This window comes from Mustela erminea, chromosome 3 (genome assembly GCF_009829155.1).
Source record: "Mustela erminea isolate mMusErm1 chromosome 3, mMusErm1.Pri, whole genome shotgun sequence".
Classification (NCBI taxonomy): Eukaryota; Metazoa; Chordata; class Mammalia; order Carnivora; family Mustelidae; genus Mustela; species Mustela erminea.
In genome coordinates, this window is record NC_045616.1 from 131,349,499 (window position 1) to 131,371,431 (window position 21,933).

Consider the following 21,933-nt stretch of genomic DNA (forward strand, 5'->3'; position numbering starts at 1 on the left):
TACACACACACACACACTCCTTTGCAGTTTCATCTCAGTATAAAATCATATTGCACATATATTTTTCTCAACCTGCTTTTTTCAGTAAATTATCTCTACTTTCTCTTTCAGTACATTTTATTTCCTCTGATATTGAGAGTATTTTCAAAATTCTCCATATAATCCCCAAATATTGCACACAGGAGGTTTATTCATTCAAATATCAAATGTGAGGATGTCTGTTTAAGTGTCTGCCTTCAGCTCAAGTCATGATCCCAGGATCCAGGAATTGAGTCCCGCATTGGGCTCCTTGCTTGGTGGGGAGCCTATTTCTCTCTCTGCCTGCCACTCCCCCTGCTTGTACTCTCTCTCTCTTTCTCTGACAAATAAAATTATATACACACAAACACACACACACACACACACATACATACATGTGTGTATATATATATATATACACACACACACACACATATATATATATATAAAACATAAGATCATTTGTCTCTGGTTTTTATGTCCCTTAGTTTCTCATAATCAACCACAATTGTCTTTTTCACAATAGTAACTTTTTAAAGAATCCAACCCATTTACCTCCTGCAGAATATCCCTGAATTTGTCTACTTTATTTGCCACATTCTCATTTAACTTGTTTGTCTATATTCTATATTTCTTGTAAATTGAACATCATATTAGAGGCTTAGTAAATCCAATTTAAATATTGTTGCCTAGAATAATTCATAGGCAATGGTGTGTAACTTCACGTGGTATTATATTAAAAGGCACACATTATTTCATTAACAACCAATAGTGATGCTACAGTTGATTGAGTCTTTTACTAAGTTACTTTGTTTTCTCCTCCACTGAACAGATAAGTTTTTCCCTTACTATTAAAAAATAACATGTGAGATTTTCTTTTAGCAATTAACCAAATTTCCAATTAACCACTTAATGATTTTTGACACAAATTAATAATTTTTCCCTTAATCTATATCATTTGAGTCTGTGAAATTATTCTTTTCTAATTCTGTACTTTCTGTTTCACAACTGACATTTTTCTGTAAAACAGTTCATTTCCTTAAAAATTGGGATATTTGGTTACCTTCTTTGTGAGGATATAAGCAACAGAATTCCCACAGACACCTGATGGGAATATTTGTACCATACTTCTGGAATACAATTTGGCATTATCTAGCCAAGTTGAAGACACACAACCTATGACCTAGCATTTCCATTTTAGTTGTGGCATCTCCCACTTTAAGGTGTTCTCCACTTAAAAATCAGAAATCTGTTTTTATAAATTAAACATTTTAAAAATAAATGCTAATTGAGGGTCTATTTATCAACATTTTAAGTAAGAAAACTTGTAACATTTTTATGTCAACTCAAAACCTCAACCAATTTCCTAAAACAGAACTAATTCACAGTAAAATACCTACACATACAAGTGACAAGCTGTCAGGTTAAGATGTAAAATGGCTGAAGTGTTCATTAAATGATTAATATGCTCATTTCAAACAATCACTTTGTATACAGCAACATGCTGTATTAGTCTGGGTTCTCTAAAGAAACACAATCAATTGGATATATGTATGACTTACGATTTGTTATAAGGAGCTGCCTTACATGATTATGGAGACTGAGAAGTCCCAGATCTGCTGTCAAGATCCAAGTATCTGCTGATGACCCAGGAAAGCCAATGGTATAGTTCTAGTCTAAGTCTGAGTCTGAAGGCAGGAGAAGACCAATGGTCCAGCTTGAAGATAGACAGAGAAAGCAAATACTCCTTTCCTCAGCCTTTTGTCCAATTGAGACAAGCAATGATTTAGATGAGGGTCACCCACATGGTAGAGGGCAATCAGTTTAATTTACTCTATTCAAATGTTAATCTCATCCAGAAATACCCTCATAGATACACAAAGAATAATATTTAACCAAATATCTGGGCACCCACCTCCAGCCAAGTTGACATGTAAAATTAACCATTACAATGCCCTTTGCTAAGTCTGACTGCAACTTTCAAAATATTAACATTTAACAATTCTACTTAGAATATAACTCAAGACTTCCCCTACAACACCCACCCCCAACACACACACAGAGTTTTCTTGAAAATGTAGTACTGTATATTTGGGGAGAAATATAAATTTTTCATATAAAACATCAACTGACAAGTGTATTACAAAGATACCTATATTCTAAAGTTTGAATATCAAAATCCAAGAGGTGTTGCACCAGGGAAATATTAAAGTATGCCAGTACCTACCATAAAAACATGTAAAGATATGTACCAGCAAAAGTGTGTAAGAATATTGGCAGCAGTTATTTACAGTAACCCAAACCTACAAACAACCTGAATGTCCACTTATGGTTGCGTGAATGAGTTGTGAAATATTCATACAATGGAACAGTATATTACTGAGAAAATGATATAGCCAAATTCTATAGTATAGATGGCATTGCAAATACAATATTGATCAAAAGAAGAAGGATAAAAGTAATTCCAATAGTGCACTTAGAGGTGGCCACCGAGCAGACTGGAGTTCACTCTCTGGAGAGTCTCACTCTCCTTCCTCTGCATCATGTCTGACAAACATCATAAGGCTGGGGTTGAGAAATCTGGTAAGTTTAAATTAAAGAAGGCATAAAAAAATCTACTATCTTCAACAGAAATGACTGAACAGGAGAAGCAAGAAGGCAAATTATAATGAGGTGTGTGCCATCAACATGTACTGTGTACTCCACAAGCACTACCTTCTTGTTTTACTTATTTCAGCTGTTTAACTTTATAAGATGCAAAGAGGTTGGATCAAGTTTAAATGACTGCTTCCCCTTTTCTCACCAAAGAATCAGAACGACCCACAATGAACATGGAGCCTGCCTCCCATTTGCCTGGTTGGCTGGCAGGGAAGGAAAAGAACTTGCATGTTGATGAAGAAAGAAGCTGGAGGGTTTGACATCCGTGAAATCTAGAGTAAAAACCAAGTTAGTCCGAGGTGTCCTGCAAACTGTAAAATGTAGTTTAATCAGAGTGTAACTTTTTTTTTCAAATGATTTTAATTATTGGAGTGCACAATTTAAAAAAAAATTTTTTTTTAATTTATTTAACAGACAGAGATCACAAGTAGGTGGAGAGGCAGGCAGAGAGCGAGGGGGAAGCAGGCTCCCTGCTCAGCAGAGAGCCCAATGCGGGGCTCGATCCCAGGACCCTGGGACCATGACCTGAGCCGAAGGCAGAGGCTTAACCCACTGAGCCACCCAGGCGCCCCGGAGTGCACAATTTTTAATATGCAAATCAAAAGTTTAAAATGGGAAAAAAATTCCAACAGTATGATTCCATTCATATTAAGTTCAAAAAAGCAAAACCAGAGCATTGTTTAAGGATATATATATGGGTTGCAAAGGCATAAAGAGAAAGGTATGATTATCACACAACCAGAATAGTAGATACCTCCAGGGTGGGAGGGGCAGAATTATAATTAGAGAGGAAGCCAAAAACTAAGTGGGTATGCTTGGAAACTGCCCAAGTTTTTTTTTGACATGGGTTACACTACTGTTTGTTTTATTTTGCTATTGTACATTAAACAGTACAAATATATTTTGTGTATATATATATATATATATATATACACACATATATATGTATATATATATATCTGTGTGAGGGAGGGAGAGAGAGAGAGTGTGTGTATGTGTGTATGTAATAAAAAAGGAAAAGAAATAAATGGAAGAAGTTAGGTTAAGCATAATGTAGAAGATATGACTGCAGAATGTTGTTGAAGGGCACTGACCTCTTCTTGCTGTGTCTCAGCATGTGTCAGCACATATATAATTGAACTACAGAAGAGAAAATTAAAATTAAAAAAATTCAGAAGCAAAAGCATTTGTAACAGAGCTCACACTTATAGAAAATGCTCAAAAATAAAACATTTGTTGGACTGGAAACTGATAGATGAAAAAGCTTTCATATGAATAAAAAGCTTTAAAAAACAGTTCAGAAGAAGATAAAAAGTGAACAACTTAATGGGGACATAATAGGCATTCATAAAATCATAAAATGTAAGAATGCTGTAAACATGGCTTTGTGCAATAAATCATGCAATATTCAAAACATGAAGTTGCCAGTGAACTTCAAAAGAAGTCATTCAGGGGAAGAGCAAGATGGCAGAGAAGTAGGAGACCTAAATATCATCAGGTCCCAGGAGTTCAGCTAGATAGTTATTAAAACATTCTGAACACTTACAAACTCAACAGGAGACAGAAGAGAAGAAGAGCAGCAATTCTAGGAACAGAAAATCGATCACTTTCCAGAAGGTAAGATGTGTGGAGAAGTGAATTCAAGGCAACATAGACCGTGGGGGAGGGGCTGGCTCCTGGCAAGTGGTAGGGCAGCAGAGCACAAAATCAGACATTTCTGAGCAATGTCGCTCCAGAGGCTAAGCAGGGGATGGAGCCATCACGGGGACAGTGTGGTCCCAGTACCTGCAGAGTCTTAAAAAGACCAGGGGTGTCTAAGTGTGGCAGAGCTCCCAGGTATCAGAGTGGGGAAGCTACAGAGATAGAGTCAAGGAGGAGCTCTCAGCTTGTGGTTATGTTAAACCGTGATCTGAGGTACAGTTGGGCCACTGCTCTTCAAACAGGGACCCCCACAAGTGGAAGACCTGGGGAGACCCTTCCTTCCTCTTCTGGGAGGAGCAGTGTGGAAGTGCACTGCAGGAATCTCCTGGGTTTGTAAACTCCAAACTGGGTTGTGTCCCAGAGATAGAAATGCTTGGTCACAGGGTAGGCATGGAGTGCAGCTGGAGACCAGAGAGATGGGAGGGACTGACTGCTTTTATCTGAGGGTGCACTGAGGAGGGGGGGCCCCCAAGCTCTCGGCTCCTCCTCACTGGAGATTGGGAGGTAGCCATTTTCATTCCTGTCCTCCAAAGCTGTACAGAAAGCCTTCAGGGAACAAAAGCTACTAAAAGCAAAACTGAACAGATTTTTTAGCCTGGCCCCTGGCAAGGGTGGTACATTTCCGCCTCAGGCAAATACATTTGAGAATCACAGCAATAGCCCCCTCCACCAGAAGATTAGGAAGAACATCCAGTCAAGCCCAAGTTCACTACTCAATGAGAACTATGGAACTCCAGAACTAGGGGAAAGCAACACGTAGAATTCATGGCTTTTTCCCCACAATTTTTTACCCTTTCAAAGTTAAATTTTTTTTTATTTTATTTTTTTCTTATTCTATTTTAAAAAATTTTTCCTGTTTCTTATTTTAACATTTTAAAACTATTTTATGTTATCAATAACTTCTTAAAAATCTTTTTTTTTTTAAGATTTTATTTATTTATTTGACAGACAGATCACAGGGAGGCAGAGAGGCAGGCAGAGAGGAGGAAGCAGGCTCCCTGCTGAGCAGAGAGCCCAATGTGGGGCTCGATCTGAGGACTCTGGGATCATGACCTGAGCTGAAAGCAGAGGCTTTAACCCACTGAGCCACCCAGGCGCCCCTTAAAAATCTTTTTAAATTTTTCATTGTTATAGTCATATTTTATCCCTTCATTATATTTAACCTTATTTTTTGTATACATATAGGTTTCAAAATTTCCCACAAATTTTGGGATACAGTTTCTTCTAATAGATCAAAATATACCCTAAATCTAATGCACAGCATTGTTATAGTCTCTGGCCTGATCACATTTTTTCCTCTCTTTTTTTTTTTCTTTTTTCAACCAACTTCTTATCTTATCAATTCCTTTTCTAGAATCTTTTTAAATTTTCCTCTTTACAGTCATATTCCATCTCTTCATTATGTTTACCCTTATTTTTTTGTGTGTGTGTGTATATATATATATTTTTTTTTTTCTTTCTTTCTTTAAAATTTTGAGAGGTAGTTTCTTCTAACAGAACAAAATACACCCAAAATCAAGTGCGTGGCTCTGTTCTATTCACCAGTTCAATATATATCTTTTTCTTTTTCTTTTTTTCCCCTTTCTTCTCCCCCCAGTTTTGGGTCTCTTCTGATTTGGTTAGTGTATACTTTTCCGGGGTCATTGTTAGCTTTTAGTATTCCGTTCTCTCATTCATCTATTCTTATCTGGATAAAATGACAAGGTGGAAAAACTCAACACAAAAATAAAAGAACAAGAGGTAGTACTGATGGTTAGGGACCTAATCAATATGGACACTAGTAATTTATCAGAACTAGAGTTCAGAATGATGATTATCAAGGTGCTAGCTGGGCTCGAAAAAAGCATGGAAGATACTAGAGAATCCCTTTCTGGAGAAATAAAAGAACTAAAATCTAACCAAGTTGAAATTTTTAAAAAAGCTATTAATGAGGTAAAATGAAAAACGGAGGATCTTACTGCTAGGATAAATGAAGCAAAAGAGAGAATTAGTGATACAGAAGAACAAATGATGGAGAATTAAGAAGCTGAGCAAAAGAAAGACAAACAAGTACTGGAACCCAAGGGGAGAATTCGAGAGATAAGTGATACCATAAGATAAACCAATATTAGAATAATTGGGATCCTAGAAGAAGAAGGGGGGGCAGAAGGTATATTGGAGCAAATTATAACAGAAAATTTCCCTAATTTGGTGAAAGGAACAAGCATCAAAATCCAGAAGGCAAAGAGAACTCCCCTTAAAATCAATAAAAATAGGTCTTCACCCTGTTATCTAACAGTAAAACTTACAAGTCTCAGTGACAAAGAAAAAATTCTGAAAGCAGCTTGGGACAAGAAGTTTGTAACATACAATGGTAGAAATATTAGATTGGCAGCAGACCTATCCACAGAGACCTGGCAAGCCAGAAAGGACTGGCATGATATATTCAGAGCACTAAATGAGAAAAATATGCAGCCAACAATACTATATCCAGCTAGACTGTCATTGAAAATAGTAGGAGAGATAAAAAGCTTCCAGGACAAATAAAAACTTAAAGAATTTGCAAACATCAAACCAGCCCTACAGGAAATATTGAAAGGGATCCTCTAAGCAAAGAGAGAGACTAAAGTAACAGACCAGAAAGGAACAGAGACAATATACAGTAATAGTTACCTTACAGGCAATACAATGGCACTAAATTCATATCTTTCAATACTCATCCTAAACGTAAATGGGCTAAATGCCCCAATCAAAAGACACAGGGTATCAGAATGGATTAAAAAAACAAGAATCATCAATATCCTGTCTATAAGAAACTCATTTTAGACCCAAAGACACCTCCAGATTTAAAGTGAGGGGATGGGAAACCATTTACTACGCTAATGGACATCAGAAGAAAGCTGGGATGGTAATCCTTATATCAGATAAATTAGATCTTAAGCCAAAGACTATAATAAGAGACGAGGAAGGACACTATATCATACTAAAGGACACTATATCACACTTCCAATGAGAAGATCTAACAATTTTAAATATCTATGCCCCTAACATGGGAGCAGCCAATTACATAAACCAATAACAAAATCAAAGAAACACATAGATAATATACAATAATAGTAGGGGACTTTAACACTCACCTCACTGAAATGGACAGATCATCTAAGCAAAAGATCAACAGGGAAATAAAGGCTTTAAATGATACACTGGACCAGATGGACACCACAGATATATTTAGAACATTCCATCCAAAAAAACCAGAATACATATTCTTCTCTAGTGCACATGGAACATTCTCCAGAATAGATCACATCCTGGTCACAAATCAGGTCACAACTGGTACAAAAAGATTGGAATCATTCCCTGCATATACTCGGACCACACAATGCTTTGAAACCAGAACACAATCATAAGAGGAAATTTGGAAAGAACTCAAATACATGGAGGCTAAATGGCATCCTACTAAAGAATGAATGGGTTAACCAGGAAATTAAAGAAGAAGAATTTTAAAAATTCATGGAAACAAATGAAAATGAAAACACAACTGTTCAAAATCTCTGGGACACAGCGAAGACATTCCTGAGAGGACATATACAGCAATACAAGCCTTTCTCAAGAAACAAGGTCTCAAGTGCACAACCTAACCCTACATCTAAAGGAGCTGGAGAAAGAATAGCAACGAAAGGCTAATCCCAGTAGGAGAAGAAAAATCATAAATATCAGAGCAGAAATCAATGAAATAGAAACCAAAAGAACATAGAACAAATCAATGAAACTCGGAGCTGTTTCTTTGAAAGAATTAATAAGATTGATAAACCCCTGGCCAGATTTATCAGAAAGAGAAAGGACCCAAATAAATAAAATCATAAATGAAAGAGGAGAGATCACAACCAACACCAAAGAAATACAAACAATTATAAGAATATATTATGAACAACTATACACCAGAAAATTTGATAATTTGGAAGAAATGGATGCATTCCTAGTGACATATAAACTACCAAAACTGAACCAGGAAGAAATAGAAAACCTGAACAGACTCATAACCAGTAAGGAGATGAAAGCAGTCATCAAAAATCTCCCAACAAACAAGAACCCGGGGCCAGACGGCTTCCCAGGGGAATTCTACCAAATTACAGAATTAATATTTATTCTCCTGAAACTGTTCGAAAAAATAGAAATGGAAGGAAAACTTCCAACCTCATTTTATGAAGCCAACATTACCTTGATCCCAAAACCAGACAAAGATCCCATCAAAAAAGAGAATTACAAACCAATATCCTTGATGAACACAGATGCAAAAAATCTCACCAAAATACTAGCAAATAGGATCCAGCAGTACATTAAAAGGATTATTCACCACGACCAAGTGAGATTTATTCCTGGGCTGCAAGGTTGGCTCAACATCCACAAATCAATGTAATGTAATGTAATACAATGCATTAAAAAAAGTACATGCAAATGTAATACAACACATTAATAAAAGTACGAACAAGAACCACATGATACTCTCAATAGATGCTGAAAAAGCATTTGACAAAGTACAAAACTTTTTCTTGATCAAAACTGTTCACAGTGTCAGGATAGAGGGTACATACCTCAATATCACCAAAGCCATCTATGAAAAACCCACAGTGAATATTATTCTCAATGGGGAAAAACTGAGAGCTTTTCTGCTAAGGTCAAAAACACAGCAGGGATGTCCACTATCATCACTGCTATTCAACATAGTACTAGAAGTCCTAGCTTTAGCAAACAGACAACAAAAAGAAATAAAAGCATCTGAATCAGCAAAGAAGAAGTCAAACTCTCACTCTTTGCAGATGATAGGATACTTCATGTGGAAAACCCAAAAGACTCCATTCCGAAACTGCTAGAACTCATACAGGAATTCAGTAAGGTGTTAGGATATAAAAATCAATACACAGAAATCAGTTGCATTTCTATACACCAACAGCAAGACAGAAGAAAGAGAAATTAAGGAGCCAATCCCATTTATAATTGCACCCCAAACCATAAGGAATAAACCTAAACCAAAGAGGAAAAGAATCTGTACTCAAAAAACTATAAAGTACTCATGAAAGAAATTGAGGAAGAAAAAATATTCCATGTTCATGCACTGGAAGAATATTGGGAAAATGTCTATGCTACCTAAAGCAATCTACACATCTAATGCAATCCTTATCAAAATACCATCAATTTTTTCAAAGAAATGGAGCACATAAACTAAAATGTATATGAATTCAGAAAGGACCCCGAACAGCCAGAGGAATGTTGAAGAAGAAAACCAAGGTCGGCAGCATCACAATTCTGGACTTCAAGCTCTATTACAAAGCTGTAATCATCAAGACAGTATGGTTCTGGCACAAAAATAGACACATAGACCAATGAGATAGAATAGAAAGTCTAGAAATGGACCCTCTGTTCTGTGGTCAACTAATCTTTGACAAAGAAGGAAAGAATGCCCAATGGAAAAGACGGTCTCTTCAACAAATGGTACTGGGAATATTGGACAGCCACATGCAGAAAAATGAAACTGGACCATTTCCTTACACCACACACAAAAGTAGACTCCAAACGGATGAAAGACCTCAATGTGAGAAAGGAATCCATCAAAATCCTCGAGGAGAACACAGGCAGCAATCTCTTCAACCTCAGCCTCCAAAGGCAAGGGAAGCAAAGGCAAAAATGAACTATTTGGGCTTCATCAAGATCAAAAGCTTGTGCATAGCAAAGGAACAGCCAGCAAAACCAAAAGACAACTGACAGAATGGGAGAAGATATTTGGAAATGACATATCAGATATAGGTCTAGTATCCAAAATCTATAAATAACTTAACAAACTCAATAACCAAAGAACAAATAATCCAATCAAGAAATGGGCAGAAGATATGAATAGACTTTTCTGGAAAAAAGATATCCAACTGGCCAGCAGACACATGAAAAAATGCTCCGCATCACTCAGCATCAGGGAACTACAAGTCAAAACCACAATGAGATACCACCTCCCACCAGTCAGAATGGCCAAAACTAACAAGTCAGGAAAGGACAGACACTGGAGAGGATGCGGAGAAAGGGGAACCCTCCTACACTGTTGGTAGGAATGCAAGCTGGTGCAGCCACTCTGGAAAACAGTATGGAGTTGCCTCAAAAAGTTAAAAATAGAGCTTCCCTACAACCTACCGATTGTACTACTGGGTATTTACCCTAAATTTACAAATGTAGTGATCCAAAGGGGCATGTGCACTGAATGTTCATAGCAGCAATGTCCGCAATAGCCAAACTATGGAAAGAACCTAGATGTCCATCAACAGATGAATGGATAAAGAAGATGTGGTATATATGTACAATGGAATTATGCAGCCATTAAAAAAAAAGTCTTGCCATTTGCAACGATGTCGATGGAACTAGAGGGTATTATGCTAAGCGATATAAGTCAATCAGAGAAAGACAATTATCATATGATCTCTCTGATATGAGGAATTTGAGAGGCAGGGTTGGGGTTGTCAGGGGTAAGGAAGGAAAAAATGAAACAAGATGGGATGGGGAGGAAGATGAACTCTAAGGACTCTTAATCTCACGAAATAAATTGAGGGTTGCTGGGGAGGTGGACGTAGGGAGGGATAGGATGGCTGGGTAATGAACGTTGGGGAGGGCATATGCTATGATGAGTGCTGTGAACTGTGTAAGCCTGATGATTCACAGACCTGTACACTTGGGGTAAATAATACATTATATGTTAATTTAAAAAAGGAGTCTTTTTAACAATTAAAACAACTGTATCTTACACAGAAGGCTCTAAATTTATAATAAGTCATTATTATTATTACATGTCCTTAAATTTTGGCATGTAACAGGAGGAAAAAATCAAATAAGCACCTAGTCAGAATATTCAGCCTCAAATAAAGTGTTTCACAATTTCATAACTGTTTAAAACACAACAAATAAAATCCCATAAATGTTTGTCAACAGTTTGACCAGACTCTGGCACTTGAGGCAAAACAAACCAAAAAAAGTTCAGAAGCATTCCCCTAAAGACTTGTGATTTCCCATGGAGTGCTGCCCTCTGCCGGGAACTGTGGCCATATCTGATCCCATAAATGAGTACTTTTCTGTGGTACTCCATTACCATTTTTGTTTTCATGAATGAAATGTATCTATCCCCCCCTTAAAACACTTCATTTGAAATTAGATGTAAACAAACTAAAGATGTGTTATGATATGTTTTCAAGTAAACTTAAAATTAACCTCTTTTTGTATTTAAAAAGAAAATCATAAAATGATAAACTATATACTTTCCATTGAATTGCATTAATCAGAGTACAAGAACTAAAGTTTGAAATATTTCAAAGTAATTTTAAAAACAGGTTCAAAGCTAGATATATGAACAATAAAAATGAATTTAAAATTCATGTTCCTCAATACTTGGTTTAAATTAGTATCCTATAATTAAGCAGCCATCATTAGAAACAGTTTTCATATTTCAATGATGCTGTTATCATTCAAAATCAGTTTTGAACTGCTTGTATAAAATTGCCTTCAAAGTTGTTTAAAAGAGACATAAGACAGTCTATTTTATAATTACAATGTTTTTACTAAAAACATTGCTAAATTTCATTAAGTTCATTATTTATGAACTTAATTTTGAATGTCATTTTTATTTTAGAGCAGATATGACTTTTAGAGCTAAAGATTTTCTATTACTGAGGGTATTCAAAGGAAATTCTGAAAGAGGATTTCTAAAAAAAATTTTGTCAGTAATAATAACTTTTGTCAAACAATTATGTATATGTTTACATATATATATATAATACATATATTTTATTATATATTATTTCCCCTTTATATTTATATATAAATATAAAGGAAATACATATATATTCCCTTTATATATATAATGGGAAAATAATCATGTATATGTAAATGCCAGGTGTCAGCTTCTGCTTAGAATGTAGAAAGTTACAAAAAGAATGCCATTCCTACTGTAACAATAACAAGCCAGATAACCAATAAAATCATGGTTTATTAAAATTCATCAGAGAGCTAAATATGGGGAAAATACCTAATGAATAAAACTTAGAAAGTTACAGACCTCTCTCTGCAGTGAAGAGACCCAATAGTTTCTTTCATCCTTGGTGAAGCAGTGGGAAAGGAAAAAGCTGTCAGAGAAGTAGGTAAAAGGAAAACTGCTGAACTTCTAAAAAAAATTTGTAGACCAAGTGTGGCCTGTCATGATGGTCGAGAATCCTTAAGACACAGACCATGCCCACCTACCAATATTTTCTCATGGGCCTTCACAGAGTGGCCATGAAAATCTTGGGGTTGGGGTAAGAATGCTAAGAGAGACTTTCAAGCACTCAGGCTTTATGGTGATAAAAGGCAGCAGTCACCTAACTTCAGTGGAAAAGGGGCAGGAATGCTGAGAGAGATCTGCTCCTCTGAGGTAGAGTGTACAGAACCTCATGAACTCTGAAGTCAGGAAAGGAGAACTGAAACACGTTCTTTAAGTTCTCAGGGCCCAACACTAAGTAAGAGACAGTGATAACTTACAATTGGAGAGGGGCAGGAAAGCTGAAAGGGACTCGCCTCTGAAGTGTAAGCACAGGGGATTTATTGCAGTCTGTAAGCAGCAAAGGAGAAATGAACTGAACTCCTTAGGTACTTGGGTCTTCAATGAGTAACACGCAATGACTGACTGGGCTGGGGTAGAGGCAAGAATGCTGACACACACCCCTCTGAGATGCAGACAACCAGGATTTGCAGAAGGCTGAAAGCAAAGCTGGAGAATGGAACAAATCCTCCAGACACTCAGGACCCAAGTCTGATTAAAAAGAAAATTCTGATCCCTTGCACAAATTATTTGAAGTCTGCAGTGAAATAAATCCAACTAAAGAAGGAGACAAGTCCAGATCCAACTCAATTATAGATGAGATTGACTTACCTCCTTAAATTTCATCTCCTCTTTTTAGTGGTCTGACCAAAGGAAGGTACCCTTTGTTGGATGTAAATATTATTTTCTTCAGCTTCTATTGTACTATTATCAATATCAAACCATCAATCACAGAAAAAAAAAGTGACTTGTTCTCAAGAGAGACAAGAGTCAATTAAAACCTGATCCAAAGACAGTCCAAGTGCTAGAATTATCAAAAGGGGACTTCAAGATAACAATAATAAATATATTAAAAATCTCATGGAAAAGGTAGATAGCAGGTGTGAACAAATGGGGAACCATAGAATAAGGATGAAAACTATAAAAAGGAGCCAGATGGTAATCTTAAAAATGAAAAATAAAATATAAGATAAAAGAATTATTTTGACAGGCTCATTAGCATAATGAACATATCATATGAATCAGTGAATTTGGATTGAAAATTTTAATTAGTTTTAACTAATTTAAAACACAAAGAGAAAATATTTTTAAAAGAAGGGTGATAAGAACATCCAATAACCGTGAAACAATATTAAATAGGCTAACATTTGTGTATCTGAGTCCCACAACAAAAACAACAACAAAACAGAGAAGTAGTATCAGAAGAGATGATGAGTAACAATTTTCCAAAATTGATGGAGGATGTCAACATATGGACCTGAGTGGTTCAGAGAAATCCAAGAAAAGTAAATAAAAAGAAAATCATACCTAGCCTTATCATAATCATACTTCTGAAATCTAAAGAGTAAAGATAAAATCCTGAAATCAGAAGAAGAAAAGAAATATTTCATACAATGAACAATGAAGAGAGTGATGGCTGACCTCTTATCAGAAAAAAAAGAAGGGGGTGAGCAATGGAGTGGCACCTTAAAGCTCTTAGAGAAAAAAGAAAAACTATTAATCTAGAATTCTATATCCAGGAAAAATGTTCTTTAAAAATGAAGTCAAAAGAAACATACTTGGAAGGAAGCAAAAACTGAAAGGATTCATCTTACCTCCCATAGACCTGCACCACAAGAAGTATTAAGCACTAATGCTCTATGGGGCTTTTTCAGTAATTTTTCTCTGTTTCATCTGTATAGTTTTGATTGCTGTGTCTTCAAGTTCAGTCATTACTTCTGCAATGTCTAATCTATCATGAATCCCACCTATTATACTTTTCATTTCACACACTATAGTTTTCATCTCTGGAAGTCCAATTTAGGTCTTTATAACATTTTTTTGGTCTTTATTTAACATGCATAATATTTCCAGCTTCTTGAAATAGGGGTTGTAATTATAGTAATTATTTACTGTCCTGGTTTACTAATTCTGTCTTCTGTGCCAAATCTGGGTTGGTTTAATAGATTATTTTTCATCTTCATATGGATAATACTTTGCTTCATTGCATGCTGATAATTTTTTATTGGATGCTAGATATTATGAATTTTATCTTGTTGGATACCCTATATTTTTGCATTTCTGTATATATTCTTGAGCTTTCTTCTGAATTGCTGTTAAGTTATTTAGGAACAGTAAGGTCTTGCTTATGAGTGTTATGAGGAGGAACCAGAACAGCATTTAGTTTAGGGTTGATTTTGCTACTATTGAGGCAAAAAACACTTCTGAGAATTCTACCCTGATTCCAGAATTATAAGGTTTCCCACATTGGCTGACATCTTCTGTAAGCCCCTGTTATTGTTCCCTCTAATCCATTCTGGTGGTTCTTTCTCCAGCCTCAAGCAGTTTCTTCACCTCATGCACTTATCAGTACAGAGCTGAAAACATGTAGAGGACTCTGCAGATCTCCAGAGATTTTCCTCCCTTTTTCTGCATAACTCACTCCTCCGTGATACTCTTCCTATGAACTCTGGCTTGGTTGCCCTTCCCAGATTCCCTGCTTTGTCTTCTCGACTCAGGGAGACCACCAGGCTTTGTCTAGGTTCTCTCTCTCTTGTAGCCTGGGAAATCCACAGGCAATAAGCTGGGGAAATTATAGATCTCATCTCATTTGTTTATACAGTGAAGGGAATCACTCTTCTTCATTGCCTAATGTTCGATGTCTAGAAAACTGTTCTTTCATATATTTTATTCAGTTTTTTTTGTTACTTAGACAGGAAAGTAAATCTTCTCTTTCTAAATTATCCTCCATCTTGACTAGTAACAGAAATCTTTGTATCATGTGATTTTAAATGTTCTAAATCCATGTATTCTGTATTTTATGACTGAAATGCTTTTCCTTTGAGACCCAATCAAGTAAAAATCCTTTTCATTCCTGTATGATGTCAAATTTAGAATACAATATGAACTGTGGAGGGAGCGAAACTATCCATAAGTAGGGGCTCACGCACAAAAAGAAAGGCATATGAAAAGACATTGACCCTATGATATTCGCCCCATTTACCTACTTCATTTTCCATTTTGAAATTCTTCTCTGACCTGACTTGTCCTAAAGGTAAGTTCCTGCATTCCCTGTGATTAGTTTCTACTCTGGGCAAGAAAGGGATAGCATAAAATGTCTAAAAGCCCTTTTATATACCAAACTTTTTTCAAATTTGCAAACTCTCTTTCCTCTAGGTAAGGTAGCCTTGCCTACTTTCTCTAGAATTTCTCTACAACTGAAGAAACACAAACATATACAACACACACACACACATGCACATACACACACACACATATCTATCAATTTCATACTAAGTGTCTACATTTTAGTTTTCAGCTGGAAATGTACTTTTAACTAAAGTTAATCTCTGATGTCTCTCTTTCGGACATCCCTCCTTCACTTCAGACAAATGTTGTTTACCACAATCAATTATTATGAAGTGATTAAAATATAAAGTAACATCCTATCTTCCTAATAAGTACAGTGAAAAAAGGCAACATGAGTAGCCTATAAATCCTTCTATTACTTTCAGTATAGAGAACAGGCTACCAGCTGGTGTTCAAATAACAATCATTTCACTCAAAATTTAGGAGAGAGGTATTGGCTAGATGTGGATGATGTACTATGTTTAGATGATTCAGTGCAAGGGTCAGGGGCTGCTCTTTTGAGGAGAATAGTTATAAAGCTCCAATTACTAAACATCTTAATTTGAAACCTATGCTACATGTTGTACACCAATGAAATAGAAAGAAAAAGGGGATTTCATGACGTTCATGATAGAATATTTTTCTATTGCTTCCATTTCTCATAATAAAAATATATTAACAGCATTCCTGAAATGTTTACTCCTCAAAAAATTTTTGAATTTCCCACTTTTGAAAAATAACAGCACATTTTAAATATTCTCTTAAATATATTTTTTTAATTTTTAATTTTTTATAAACATATAATATATTTTTATCCCCAGGGGTACAGGTCTGTGAATCACCAGGTTTACACACTTCACAGCACTCACCATAGCACATACCCTCTCCAATCTCTTAAATATTTTTTAAAGTCAAGCAGTTTAATCCTGTATCTTTCAATTATGTTTGAGTCTAGTAAAGCAAAACCGAGGAGCCAAGATGGCAGAGTAAGAGGAACCTAAGCTCACTTCGTCCCACAGATAAAACTAGAGAATACTCACATCAGTGTAAATAACACAGAAAATGACCTGAAGACTGGCAGGACAAACTCCACAACCAAAGGTAGGGAAGAAGCCACATGGAAGAGAGTATGAAAAGAAGACATATGGTAGGAAGTGAAACTTTGGCTATTCACAAAGTTGGGGAAGGGAGTCGCAGATGTGAAAAAGGGTAAGAAACAGAATTATCTATGCATCTCAGGGCATGTCCCAAAGAGGCAGTGTGCATGGAGGGACTTCTCCAGGAACAAAGAACCTGGCCATCTGCCTCTCCACTCCCCAGCATAAACACATGGCCACCTGCAGGAGCCAGCACAGCACCCACATTCACTACGTAGCTGGCTTAGACTAAGTCCTGCCTGCCTACACTTTGGTTGATCAAAGTAACCCCTGCCTCAGTCTAGCTTCTGTGGGCACTCTCCCCAAGAAGACTGCTGCAAACCTTGCCATTGCTGCCTCTCCTGACCCACATTTTCCAGAGCCTCTGTCCCACTGGTGGTGGTGGCAGTGGCGGGCCCTGTGGAAGCCCAAGGTGCACCTTGCTAAAATTGTCCACTCTGCTCTGGTTGAGGACCAGACAGTACCCACAATAGGCAAAGACAGACTCTAAAGACAACTGGGCTGAAAGAAAAAGCAGCCAGGACACAACAGCTGGGTGCAAACAACATACATAGCTTTAGCTAAAGTGCCCAGTTATACTGAACAGAGTACATTGCTCTGCAAGGCACTCTTCTTTATAAGGTCTTTACTTTCGAGAGCAGGAAATGTAGCTGACCTCCTTAACAAAGACAGACAGACATAGAGTGTTAGACAAAATGAGAACACATAGGATTATGTCCCAAATGAAAGAACAGGACGAAAGGACAGCAACAGAACTAAGCGAAACAGATATAAGTAATATCCCTGACAGAGAACTTAAAGTAATGATCATAAAGATATTCACTGGACTTTGGAAAAAAGTGGAGACATCAGTGAGACCCTTAACAAAGAGATAGAAAACATAAAAAAGAACGAGTCAGAAATGAAAAACACCATAAATAAAATTAAAAATATACTATATGTTTTGGGTAGTATAGACATTTTAACAATATTTGTTCCTCCAATCCATGAACATGGAATGTCTTTCCAATTCTTTGTGTCATCTTCAATTTCTTTCATCAGTGTTTTATAGTTTTCAGACTGCAAGTCTTTCACCTCTTTGGTCAGGTTTATTCCTACGTATCTTACTGTTATAAGTGCAGTTGTAAAAGGGACATATTTAAAGTAATCCTTATCAAACTGCCAACAGCATTTTTCACAGAGCTAGAATAAACACTCCTAAAATTTGCATGGAACCACAAAAGATGCAGATAAAGCAATCTTGAAAATGAAAAGCAAAGTTGGAGGCATCACAATTCCAGACTTCAAATTATATTTCAAAGCTATAGTGATCAAAACACCTTGGTACTGGTACAAAAACAGACACAGAGATCAATAGAACAGAATAGAAAACCCAGAAATAAACCCACAACTATGTAGTCAATTAATCTTCGATGATGAAGGAAAGAATATTCAATGGGAAAAAAGACAGTCTCTTCAAGAAATAGTGCTGGGAAAACTGGACAGCAACATGCAAAGAAATGAAACTGGACCACTTTCTTACACCAAACACAAAAATAAATTCAGAATGGATTAAAGATGTAATTGTGAAACCTGAAGCCATAAAAATCCTAGAAGAGAAAGAGGCAGTAGCCTCTTTGACACCACCCATAGAAACTACCTTCACGATACATCTCCTGAGGCAAAGCAGCAAAAGCAAAAACAAACTACTGCCACTTCTTCAAAATAAAAAGCTTCTGCTCAGTGAAGCAAATAATCAACAAAGCTAAAAGGAAACCTACAGAATGGGAGAAGATAAGTACAAAGGATGTAATTTGTTAAAGGGTTAGTCTTCAAAATATATAAAGAACTTAAAAAACTCTACAGCCAAAAAATAAACAATCTAGTTAAGAAATGGACAGAAGACATGAATAGACATTTTTCCAAAGAAGACACAGATGGCCAACAGACACATGAAAAGATACTCAACATCACTCATCAGCAGGGAAATGCAAGTCAAAACAACAATGAGATATGACCTCACAGAACCTGTCAGAATGGCTAAAATAAAAAATCCAAGAAACAACAAGTGTTGGTAAGGATGTGCAGAAAAAGGAACTCTCATGCATTGTTTGTGGGAATGTAAACTATTGCAGCCACTGTGGAAAATAGTACAGAGGCTCCTCAAAAAATTAAAAATAGAACTACCCTATGATCTAGTAATTGGACCACTGGGTATTACCCAAAGAATACAAAAACACTAATTTGAAAGGATATGTGCACCCCTATGTTTATTGCAACATTACTTACAATAACCAAACTATGGAAGCAGCTCAAGTGTCCATCAGGAGATGAATGGATAAACATATGGTATATATATATACAGTAGAATATTGTCATAAAAAATAAAAAATCCTGCCATCTGCAACAATATTGATGAAATGAGAAAGCATAATGCCAAGCAAAATAAGCCAGTCAGAGAAAGACAAATACCATATGATTTCACTTATATGTGGAATTTAAGAAACAGAACAGGGAACAAAGGGGGATAAAAGAGAGAGACAAACCAAAAAACAGACTGTTAACTACAGAGAACAAACAAGAGGGTTACCAGAGAGGAGGTGGGGGGGTAAGGGGAATGGATCAAGTAGGTGAAGGGGATTAAGAGTACCTTACCTTGATAAGCGGAGAGTAATACATGGAGCTGTTGAATTGCTATACTGTATACCCAAAACTAATAGAACACTGTATGCTAACTACACTGGAATTAAAATTAATTTTTCTTTTAAAAAAAGAAGCAAGGAGAAAGAAATAAAGTTGGTAAATATACGTAGAATAGGGTTCAAGCAGGGTAATCCTGTGCTATACAATGTTCATATGTTCTCTTGTTTTCTGTCTCTCTCCCCTCCCCTCCCTCTCCCAACTTCTCTTTCTTCCCCTCACTCCCCTCTCACTTGCTGGCTTGTTCTTCCCCTCTCATTCTCTGTTACATCAGCCTTCTCTGCTTACAATGCAGTTCTAATGACCAGAGTTAAAGGCAAGAAAGGCAACTCAGCAGATGACAGGTACCTGGAGCCTGTACACACTTGATCACTTAGAGATGTAGGAGGAATATTCCTGGTCAAGAGCTTGCTAATAACCCCTGGGCAGCCCCAGCAAAGGACACTTGTGGCCAGATTGGATATCAATAATAGATTGTCAATTTAAGTATATAACTGCCTTGAATATTTCATGCCTCATGAATGTTAAGTGCCTATTTGTTCTTTCCATCCTTCCCTATTGTTCAGCATACATATGCACTACCCAATTTACATATGCCTAACCTGATCCACAGGTTACATGCTTTAGTTTTATTTAAGAAAGACTATTCTTAAATGATGTAGCAAATATACATAAACATGACTTGCAAAATGATTATAATTATTAACATACCAGTAGATTATTCTTGTATTTAAAAAATGTTAATTGATCACCCATTATGTACTAGTGATTCTTTTGGGTGTTGGAGTCAGGACAATGACTAAAAGAAATTAAAATCCTTACCCTTTCAGAGCTTACATTTTAGTGGAAGCTGTATGGGTAAGAAATACATCACATGTGCATGGGAATGGGTATCTGTATTATGTATTCACAGACATGTATGTGTGAGCACTTGTACATGCAAGCATGTATGTGTTGCACATACTTAAAATTTTTTATTAACCTAGCTCAACAAGTATAAAACCACAAGTCTAAGAAGTATTTGAATATTGAGGATAACAATGAATTGCATTACACTTTCTCAATATGCTGTGTTCCACGGACTACTGAATACCCGAGTGTTAGTACTGGCTCTGTCACTTACTATCTGGGTGTCAATGGACAAATCACTTAATCTTTTTTTTTTTTTTTTAAGATTTTATTTATTTATTGACAGAGAGAAATCACAAGTAGATGGAGAGGCAGGCAGAGAGAGAGAGAGGGAAGCAGGCTCCCTGCTGAGCAGAGAGCCCGATGCGGGACTCGATCCAGGGCCCCCGAGATCATGACCTGAGCCGAAGGCAGCGGTTTAACCCACTGAGCCACCCAGGCGCCCCAAATCACTTAATCTTCATGAATCTTGCCTTCTGTGTATACAGTTTCTCTACAGACTTAGTGAGATAATATGAGGAATGTGGTAGATACATTAGAAAGTCATGCACAAATATAAGGTATTTTCTGTATTATTTTGATTCCTAAAGTAAGCAGTAGTGTTATTTATTGATATTTGGTAGTGATTTTGCTCCCATGGTCCCAAACTAGCAGAGTAGCAGACTTTTTTTGTTTCTGCTTAAACTTTATCCTCTAGCCTAAGTTTATATTTCTTTCTGTACGCAAATCTTCAGTATTATTTCTTTGCTCTTCAATAAAGATATGAGAACACATGGAAGTGATGGTGGTAAAGTGATATATGGAAATGCACCATTTAGCTTCATTAAGTCCCATTTTGGGTTTTCACCAATAGCTACCACCAAAGTTGCTAAGAAAAAAAATTTTTTTTTAAGATTTTGTTTATTTGAAAGAGATTACAAGCAGGCAAGAGAGGCAGGCAGAGAGAGAGGGGAGGAAGCAGACTCCCCACTGAGCAGAGAGCCCGACGTGGGGCTCGATCCCAGGACCCTGGGATCATGACCTGAGCCAAAGGCAGAGGCTTTAACCCACTGAGCCACCCAGGTGTCCCACTAAGAAAATTCTTATCAACCCTGTGCTCCCTCTACCTTCTCAACTTCACTGGCCCACTCCATTTCACCACATTCTCCTTTCTATTTGAACCCTCTAAGAATACTGTGCTCAGTACTGAAAATCTTTAGCAACCCTGGATTTACTTGCATCATTACATAAAAAGGCATAACCCTGTCGGTGCCACATAAATGAGTATAATAAGCAAAGCAGTGCTTTCTTAATTCATTAGCATTCACTTTACAGCACTGGTCTCCTAATTAAGATTCATAAATATTCATATTCATTCAGGCTATTCCACATTTTATTTGCTACATTTGGTTAGAAATA

The 21,933-nt window shown here is 36.6% G+C and overlaps 1 protein-coding gene across 1 annotated transcript in view; it reads right to left on the bottom strand.

Moving 5' to 3' along the window:
- Window positions 1-1,304: 1,304 nt before the first annotated feature.
- Window positions 1,305-21,933, bottom strand: part of FBXO4 (F-box protein 4) — a 41,495-nt gene continuing 20,866 nt past the window's right edge. The window contains exon 6 of the mRNA XM_032337506.1: window positions 1,305-1,735. Coding sequence (XP_032193397.1) covers window positions 1,695-1,735 — 41 coding nt within the window. The 3' untranslated portion in view covers window positions 1,305-1,694. The remainder of the gene's footprint in view (window positions 1,736-21,933) is intronic.